This window comes from Vanessa cardui, chromosome 1, assembly GCF_905220365.1.
Source record: "Vanessa cardui chromosome 1, ilVanCard2.1, whole genome shotgun sequence".
Lineage (NCBI taxonomy): Eukaryota > Metazoa > Arthropoda > Insecta > Lepidoptera > Nymphalidae > Vanessa > Vanessa cardui.
Genome location: NC_061123.1, coordinates 14,793,251 through 14,803,748, shown reverse-complemented (window position 1 = coordinate 14,803,748; position 10,498 = coordinate 14,793,251). Strand labels below are relative to the sequence as shown.

Genomic DNA, 10,498 nt, shown 5'->3' with positions numbered 1-10,498 from the left:
AGTACGTCATCAGTCAGACTTATTATCGTCATGTTTTCTCATAGTTTAAGTATACAAATTAATCACAGATAAGTCATTTGTACATGCATTTATTTATTATAATTATGAGTAAATAAGACTGCTAATAAATATCAACAATAATGGATCCATCTAATCGAGCACGAGGAGCTGACTTAGACGTAGATAGTTTTAGGAGTGATGAACCAGGATACGACAGAGCTCGAATGCGAAGACAATCAGGTGGATTCGTAGATTTGGGAAATGAATCACAATATGGTACAGGTGGACATCAAGCTTCTAGTGCTAATGAAATTTTCGCAGATGTACAGGTACCAAGATCGTTTTTTTAAAGTAATGACATAAAATGGTTTTATTGTATCAATTGAAATTTATATTTAAAAATTATTATTTTTTTTACTTTAAGTAGATAAGAATAATACCCAGCTTAACTATTTCATATTTTTAATTTCAGGGTGACGTGCCTTGGTGGAAATCTAACTTCTTCATATCACAGCCAGTTCTATTCGGAACATGGGATGGAGTGTTTACATCATGTCTTATAAATATTTTTGGAGTCATTGTGTTTTTGAGATCAGGTTGGATGGTTGGCCAAGCTGGCTTGGTGAATGCAGTACTCATTGTTTTGTTTACAGGTTAGTAAAATATAACATACACTCATTAGTTATAGTGAAATTTACAATATTACCATTAATATAACTCAAATAACTGCAAATTTATTTCCAGTGTTTGTAGCGCTGATCTCTGTGTTATCTGCTGTGGGTATATGTGAACGGTGTAGAATAGAAAGTGGTGGAGTGTACTTTATACTTGCTCATACATTGGGCTCCAGGCTTGGTGGCTCTTTAGGAATGGTATATTGTTTTGGCCAGGTAAAAAAATATATATTTATTAACAATTATAAAGTAAATTAAGTATTCCTTTAATTGTTTATATAATTATTGCACTGAAATCTTTTTTTCACTTTATTAATGTTGCTACCATGTTAGTTGTTAAAGACCAAAGACCAAGAGTCACTAATCAATACAATATAAGCTATTACATGTTGACCAGGCATCATAAAATTACTCTACATAATAATAATCTATCCTTAATTATCATATTATTATTAACATACAACTTTATTGAATTATAATTTCTAAAGACTGATAGTACACTTTATACTTCAAAAATATATTTTTCTTAATGACAGATCAAATCTAATACATATATAATGAATTTAAAAATTTTACAGGCTGTAGGATGTGCTTTAAATGTTTTTGGATTTGGTGAATCAATGGCAGATCTAGTGGGCACTGACAACACATGGGCAGCTCGAGGTTTTGCTGTTGCAGCTGTACTTCTGCTAGGCACAATTAATATTGCAGGGGTTAAGTGGGTGATAAAACTTCAATTTCTTCTACTTTTGATAATATTGGTGGCCGCTGTTGACTTCTTTGTTGGATCGTTCACATCTGTACCTGGTAATTACAAATTTCTATACTTAACATAACATTGTTTTGTGAATTGAATGTTGAACTCTAAATATAGGCTGAAATTTATTATTATTTTAATGTTGAAAAATATTATATATGAATAAAATTCGATCAACTCTAAATAATGCTTTTAGATGCTGAGTTTAAGGGATGGCTAAGTAGTGGTACAATGGCCAATAACACTTATGCAAATTATCAAGATAATTACACATGGTTTAAATGCTTCGGTGTTTTCTTCCCGACTATTACTGGTATTCTAGCCGGTATCAACATGAGTGGAGACTTGAAAAATCCATCCAATAACATACCAAATGGCTCCTTAGCCGCCATAGGAACAGGGTAAGATGACCTGTGCAAATAAATGTTATACATGTTAAATATTTCAGTGTGCAAATATTTTTGAAAATTTCAGAACGTTCCTATATTTAATGTTTATAATAACATTAGCAGCGACAGTAACTCGCGATGCGCTGCTTAAAAACTTCTCGATAACTGCAGATATCTCTGCAGTAACGATATTGCTCCTAGCAGGATTGTATGTCAGTTCAATGAGTTCCTGTCTCGGCGCTATGTATGGAACACCTAGAGTCTTGCAAAGTATTGCTAACGAGAAGGTTATACCCGGTCTTGAAGTTCTTGGTCACGGGGTGAGTAGAATTAAATGATTATGCTGCGGCCACATTGTCGCGAAAAAGCGTAGATTGTCTTTGTTGTGATATGTGTTAATCGAAGGGTTTTTATCTATCGTGATAAAACTTTATGTTCCAATTATTGAAGTTCGTATGTTCAGCTTACATTAAATCCTCTCTATTTCCAGCGATGAGTGCACGTTACGTGTTTCATTTGTTTTCCGCATTTCTTACGTTCGTTTGAATTATTGCGTTTGTTTTAAAACAAAGTGGTTACACAAATAGTGTTGTCAAGAACTTTTCGCGAAAATGTGGCTGTTGCATTAGGAATATGAAGAGGAACAGTTTTATGAAACTTATCATATTGTTATTATTTCACAGAGAGGTCCCAACAAAGTTCCTATTTATTCAATGGTTGTAGTAGCCGTAGTGACCGTTACATTTATCATCATCGGAGATATAAACAAGCTTGCACCAATCGTCACGATGCCTTTTCTTATAACATACGCTAGTATAGATTATTCTTATTTTGCTCTCGCCCAGACATTTGATTTGCAACATAAACGAGAAATGAGGTATGATTTATTTTTGCCCGCAACATTTGCACCATATCATAATTATTATTTTTTAATCACACAATCCCTTAACAATATTTATTTTTTATTGTTTACTGAATAAGTTATTTATGGAAAGAAATTAATAATGTGTGATGTCTCTACAATTTTTGCCTCTGAAGTTATTTTAGCTCTTATATAGATTCCAGGGACAATCGCAAAGAGATATGCAAGTGTATGGGGCAACTGGTAGTGATTTGGATCTGTTATTCCCGGAGAGAATAAGACATAAAAATGTTGGGGTTAGTATTAACAACTACAGTATATATAGTAAATATATATGATTCTTATAACTGTTATTAATATAATAATAGATTATTACAGTAATAATATGATCAAGATAAATAATTTGGTCTACTTGTATTGCCATGAGTTAAAAATATCTAAATAATAAAATTAATCAAAACTATAATTATAAATTTGTAATGGGTCAGAAAAAATGCATTATTTCTTAATGAAATAATGTTTTATGCTACATGTAATCTATAGGGTTATTTTTTAAAGATCAGGTATTTTTAATGTAAGATGCAAAAAAACTTGGGCATATACATACACACAACATGTATAGGCGCGCCTCGCCTATGATGGTTAAATCTTGGATCAACGATGAAGCGCCCTAGACGGTCTCAAAAAATGTTTTTGGGGGTTGGACGAATCGCCAAAACATTGCTTGAACCCAAGCCCCCAACAGGGGTGTAGAAGACTGTTATTTTAGAAACACTTATATTCTTAAAGATATATATGGAATAAGTTTTAATTCATTGACAGTGTGTGTTTATTCTTTTATTTAGGATTTTACCCCCTCCCCAACTGATTCAGCAATAATGAACGGGCGCATAGCGAACGGGGAGGTCCGACGACCGAGCGTTAGTGTGCATTCGAAAAACAAAAATTGGTATTCACACCTTTGCAACAGATGGTTGTCGCTTTTGGGGGTGAGAATAATTTATATTATATAGACAGACTTTTTCTTTTTTTTTATGTTATTGGTTGGCGGACGAGCATGTGGGCCACCTGATGGTTAGTGGTCACCATCGCCCATAGACAAAGATGCTGTAAGAAATATTAACTATTCCTTACATCGTCACTGTGCCACCAACCTTGGGAACTAAGATGTTATGTCCCTTGTGCCTATAGTTACACTGGCTCACTCACCCTTCAGACCGGAACACAACAATACTGAGTACTTTTATTTGGCGGTAGTATAACTAATGAGTGGGTGGTACCTACCCAGACGGGCTTGCACAAAGCCCTACCACCAAGTAAGTAGATTCCTTAAATATGTGTTATACGATAAATAAATTAATATTTTTTTTACAGGTAGCAATAAAATTATTATTAATGGTATTAGTTCATTGGATGTACGCGCTGGGATGTCTGTCTATCTTATGGCTGATATGGCTGTACATTGGAGCCGCCAACCCAGCCGTCAAACCCGGTCGGGCTTCTGAATTCCGATTTTTCCATTGGCTGAAAATAGCATTCCTGCAAGCTATTGGGTAAATATGATATTTTTATGTTTAGAAATAGTGGATATGGTAAGCAGTGATTGGTTATGATTACGAATTAATTAACCAATCAAATAACAAGATTCATATTTTATTTCAATTTGTAGTACACTAGTGCATCTTGTCCGTTACTATTGATTTTTGTTTTTTTATAATGAACTAGGTATGTCAAATCGCTTGAAATTTTCTCAGTAAAGCCTGAATGTATACAAATACACTAGTCTTTGTTGTAGTCAAAACCTAGTAGTTTTGTTTTTTACTATTAAGGTCCTATACATTTTTCATGTATCGATCATCGTTATCGAGATATCGATAAAGAAAAAGCACAAATTTTGGGAGAAAAAATTGTTTTTCGCTATTTCCTTTTTTCTCGTGAAAGGTATCGAAAAATGACTAGAATTAAACCTGTAGAGAATGTTCAGGCTTACAAATTCGTTTTCATGTTCGAGAGAAGTTACGACCTGTAGCGCGCCGCAAAGTTAGTAAGACTTTGCCCGGTTTCGATTTAGCCACCACGGTTGTATCCACACGTACAAATGGATGAATGGTTGGTCAGAGAATTATTGCTATACAAAATAAATGAATAACCCAGCCAAATTATAGACCAAAACATAAAATTTCATTCATTTTTGTTACACCTTTTTCTAGACTGGGAGATGATAATGACAAAATATGTGGTAATTCGTACAAGTATGACGGTTCTTCAGGGGTTCTAATTATGTAAAGGCAAAAAGGAAAATGATGGTCGTAGCGCTCGCACCGGCGACCCACTCGCGTGGGCGTTAATCGAACGCGTCGGTAAAATAACGAGTGTCGAACGATTTGTTCCACAAAAATGCTTGTATTTTCAGATAGTCGAAAAAAAAGAAGTAGGCGGTAGCATAATGCCATACTTCTCGGGTGTGGCTTATTATACCGACGCGAATACATTAATTTTAATAAAAAAAATCAACCATTTGTACCAGGCTAATTTTTGGATAGCTAATCATCGTTGAGTAGCCATTCACGAAAATCACCCTGCCATACTTTTCTGCCAAACAATTTGTATCAATATTGCATTTGAATTTTTGGAAATTATTTAGCAAAATGTGACCGTTATTATTTTTCCCATACTTCTAGTAGGGGGAAAAAGTGCTGCCATACTTGAAATACTTATTTATTTGACACCTTTTAAAAATACGACTGTAAAACACGTAAAACCATTTTTTCCGGTTTCTGCTCTTGTTATTTAAATTTACGAAAGCTTGCTTTTTAAGATCTATTTACAAGATAATATGTATATTGTATACTTTATTATATGTATGTATATTTTGCAGTAAGCGACCTTTGGAATATGAACAATTAGTGGTGACACCGGTCCATGGAGACATCGCAGTGGAGCAGGAGAGGTTGAATGATGACAACGAAGACTTCGCGTCGCGGCGGCGCTACCACCAGTCCACGGCGCTGCAGAGCCACCTCGTCAGCGTCGACACGTAAACTGCGTGTAACTACACGTGACTAAACAAGCATTATAGCTCGCGTCATGTAAAAAGAACGCTAGCAGTCAACCTGCGCAGTAGACTATTTATCGGTCTATTTGGTGGTATGAGGTGCGGCGGGTCAAGCGCCGCATGCTTGCCGGTGCGCTATTGGTTCGTCAGTCGCCCTTTGCTATCCACGCTGTGTCCACGTTACGTTTGTTCCCAAAATACCATCACGCAAAAAAGTTTTTATTACGAAATGGTTTTACATAGGAAAGAAAGAAATAATATTTATGACGTAAATTTTTTTAATGCAGGCTCATAGTAATTATTATAATTTATAACAATCTGTAAAATGGTGGTCCGTTTTATAGATTGGCTTCAAAATGGTTCGAATCTAAATTTTAAAAGGTTCAAAAGATTCGGAATTTCTTACTGTCTTTCTAACTAGCGGCAAAAATAAAAGAACTGTATAAAAAAACCAATAACAGACATTGAAATCGAAAAAGGATTATCTACCACACCTTTAATTTTGTAATTAGATTAAATATTCTATCTTTAATCAAACACGTTTTTATTTATATTTAATTATATTCTGTCCAGTAAATTTTTCGGCGTGCCTATCAATATTTAATTGGCAAACCCGCGAGCGAGGCTCCTTCAAAAATAAACAATATGCCTAGTACTTTGTTGCTCGATTGTACCTATGCGCAAGCACACCCCCTCCGCTTTCTTCCAGCGTTCTTTTTACACGACGCGGTCTATACTTAGGGTTACGATATGTAAAAACTATGTTAGGTTTTATATCTTATGCAGTAATATTGCGGTTGTATCATGGTATTAAATACTTTACGATGAATGAAGGTCGCATTTTTTCAATAAAATTTTTAATGCTTTTACATGTATTTCACGGAGATTATCCCAGACAGTGTAATATTTAAGCTTCCATTTTCCTTTCGTAGGATTATAGCGTAGTGTATTATTCGCTTTGACTGACCATTGGATATTCAATAAGTTGTTAATATTATATAATATAATAAGATAAAAAGTGATAATAAACCACTTTACGGCTTTATGTGTTAATTGTATTTTAATGGCTAATAAATTATAAAATCCAGTTTAAATATAGGTTCTAGTATTAATGCTTATATTATTTATATACATTAAAAACTTATTTTTTTAATAAAAATTTTTAACTATAACTTCTTTTAATACATCATGAAAATCCTTACTATTTAGATATATAATATTAGATTTGAGTCAGTTATAAGGAAAACTAGGTTTTTTTTTTTATTTATGTAATAGCTAGGCGGACCGACAAAAGGTCCACCTCATCTTAAATGGTCACCACCACCCATACATATTTGAAGCTGTTAGAAATATTAACCATTCCATACATCGCCTATATGCCGTCAATCATAAACACCTATGGGCGAATTGAGCGGAAACCAGGTAGGTTTCCGGTAAGGTAAGGTACCACTTATCTAGGTTGCACTATTCATCACTTACATATATAGTAACTATATATATCGATATTTGCTGATGGGTGATGATGTCTCTAAGCCCTTATCCTACGACAATATATATAATTTTTATTAGGTATGGTAACATTATTATATATTAATAATATAATATCCTAATTAGGTTATTGCTCCAATCTACATTTAACAAAAGCTATTAGTTAATTTACTAAATACATAGTACGACACAATTTAGATGTAGCATAGGCAAATTCAATAAAAACGATTACTACCGATTTACACAACCAATAGTAATAGCTCCCTATCGCGCCATTCGAAGCTATTCATCGCTATAGATTCTCGCGTCAGTTCAACCCGAGAAAGCAAGTGCATGTAAATCGACGAGTCAAATTTACGAATATATTAGGTCATACGATATTACATGTTATTACGTTTGTGTAAAGATCATATTCACATAAGACATAAGTATTGATAATTTGGGATAGCGTACTTAATTCGGATGTGATCGGTTTTACAAATTCTGCCGATACTACAATATCTAAGACTAGCTTTTGCCCGCGACTTCGTTCGCATGGACTTCAGGTTCGTCCCGTCTAGTCTAGTAATCGCTTAAAATCGCTTCGTAAATAAGTCATTATTTCTCGTACAAAGTAAAGGATAAAAAATGGTTATTGTGGGTTATTCCTAAGAGATAAACATATACCATCACGGACTTTTTTGTAAACCTTTTTAAGTTGTACAATACTGTAGTATAGTAAAACCGGGTAATGCCGGTCAGTGGGTATTACCGGTCATAGCGAAATCTCCTATTTTACTGCGTTTCGGTGAACACACACATACACAGAGCGTGGTGTGATGTTGCCGCGCGCCAATGCCCAGGTCTCTGCTTAATTCCCTCTCCGACGTTTATGATGAACGCAGGTCTTTTGTTTTCGCGCCTAACTGAAGTAATTTTTTGGAGTAATACAATAAGAGGTAAGTGTTTATTATTTCACATTTCTTATAATGTTATTTGAGATTTTTGTAGCATAAATACTAAGCATTCAAAGTAAGTTTTTGAACGTGTATCGACAGGTTTCTATCTTAGAATTTAATTTATGGAAATGTTCCTAGTCGGGAAATGCCGGTCACGTTGACCGGTAATACCCGCAAGTAAAATTGATAAACCTATTTATTTTTATGTTCATTTTAATGTTTCTTTATTATTTATTTATTCTTTATTTTTTATTTACTTGGTGGTAGGGCTTTGTGCAAGCCCGTCTGGGTAGGTACCACCCACTCATCAGTTATTCTACCGCCAAACAACAGTACTCAGTATTGTTGTGTTCCGGTCTGAAGGGTGAGTGAGCCAGTGTAACTACAGGCACAAGGGACATAACATCTTAGTTCCCAAGGTTGGTGGCACATTGACGATGTAAGGAATAGTTAATAATTCTTACAGCGTTAATGTCTATGGGCGATGGTGACCACTTACCATCAGGTGGCCCATATGCTCGTCCGCCAACCTATACCATAAAAAAAAAAAATTATTTCAAAATGTCTACAAGAAGAAACCAACCACTTTCAAAGGCGTTATGGAGCCAAGATCAACTACACATAGGTTTTAGACTAGAGGAGGAAGGAAAAACTATTAGGGAAGCAGCTAGATCTTATGGTGTGCTATTTTCAACGCTTCAAGAATGACTAAAAACCCAAAATTGTGACAAGCCGCAACTAGGACGAAAAACAGTCTTCACAAGGAAGCAAGAAGATGAAATAGCTTCTCAAGTTAAGTACCTTGGTAAAATATTTTACGGCTGCACTTCGCTTCAGAGACCCAAACAATATTAGATGAATCAATAAAATATGACCAATGAAAAAGAAAACAGAAAAATTACGAAAGAGAAGAAAACACCGACTCTTAGAATAAAATCTGAAAAAAAGACAATTAAAAGAAAAGGAAAATCGATCGAAGTGGAAAAGGAAAAGGCTATCAAGAGTGTGCTTCAAAATTTGGGGATTGTGAAAATAAATGTATCATTTGTGATGATTACGGGCAAAACAACGAGCTATGGTATAGATGTGTGCTGTGTGGTCTCTGGGCACATGCTGAGTGTTCTGGTTTCGACTCCCCTGAGGGTTATATCTGCGACTTATGCCTTCACAAACTTTGACCGGCATTATCAACCCATTGACTGGTATTACCCCCCGTGGTGTCTAATACCAGTCAAAGTAGTTTTTTTTCTTAAATAGTGATTAGACGAAAATTGTTTTACTTATTGGTCTCAATCAATGTGATTTTGTAAGAAGAATACCAAAGCTCTGACTATAGAAAAGATTAATAAAGAAATATTCATTATTATCTAATTTGTAATTATTTTTACTTAAGTGACCGGTAATACCCATTTTTACTCTACATTGTTTTGATCTATCTTGTAGGATTCAGTCAGCGTTTGCAATGTAAGCGCAAAAAATGTGTTTTTTTACGACCTCACATTAGAAACCTCAAAAATTGTAGCCTATGTGTTATTCTGATGAATAAGCTATATTGTGGTAAAGTTTCATTCAAATCCATTCAGTAGTTTTTACATGAAAGAGTAACAAACATCCATACATCCATACACACAAACTTTCGCCTTTATAATAGTAGTAGGATGTGTCGTACTACCTATATACAGCGTTATTGGTAATTCGAAGTTTATCCGTTAGGAGGTGATAGGGGTGACTATTCGCAATAATTTTAACCCCCATATGCATGATCACAAAAGTGAAACATTTACGAGTAACCACATTTTTTAGTCTTTTCTAGTCATTTTATTTCGGCTGCTTTGAAATAAATTCCTAGTTGTTATACATTTTTGGAAAGCTAAGAAAACTTTTATGTTTTTCAAATAATCTGCAGAACAAGTTTCATAATGATTTTTTTAGTTTTGAGGCATTTATGAGGAAACATTTTCCGTCATTTTTAAATTTGGGCCGTAAATAATAGTTAAAATATTTACAAATATCCAGTGTTTATTCGTTTTTATAAATCAAAAGAAAAAAATAGATTTTAATTGATACTTTTTTCTAAATAAATTTTTGAAGTTGCATTTTTGACAAATTTTGATCATGCATATGGGGGTTATTAAAATTATTGCAAATAGTGACCCCGGGCCCTATCACCTCTTAAAGGATAAACGTCAAATTACCAATAATCCTGTATAATATAATTTGCTCTTCATTGTCACATGTGTGTCTTTTGTATAATAATTTTAATATGTTTAATCTGTGTCAGTTACAATAATTTTATAAGTATATCTGTAATATATACTCTATGCTTCTGAGTTCT

The 10,498-nt window shown here is 34.1% G+C and overlaps 1 protein-coding gene across 1 annotated transcript; it reads left to right on the top strand.

Annotated features, from left to right (window-relative positions):
• LOC124530321 (solute carrier family 12 member 8) lies at positions 1-6,780 on the top strand. Its single transcript, XM_047104452.1, has 11 exons — positions 1-329; positions 473-653; positions 745-890; positions 1,253-1,481; positions 1,628-1,832; positions 1,906-2,140; positions 2,504-2,697; positions 2,879-2,978; positions 3,528-3,671; positions 4,057-4,235; positions 5,561-6,780. Exons 1-11 carry the CDS (start codon positions 141-143, stop codon positions 5,721-5,723), a joined length of 1,965 nt encoding a protein of 654 aa, XP_046960408.1. The 5' UTR covers positions 1-140; the 3' UTR covers positions 5,724-6,780.
• Positions 6,781-10,498: the final 3,718 nt, after the last annotated feature.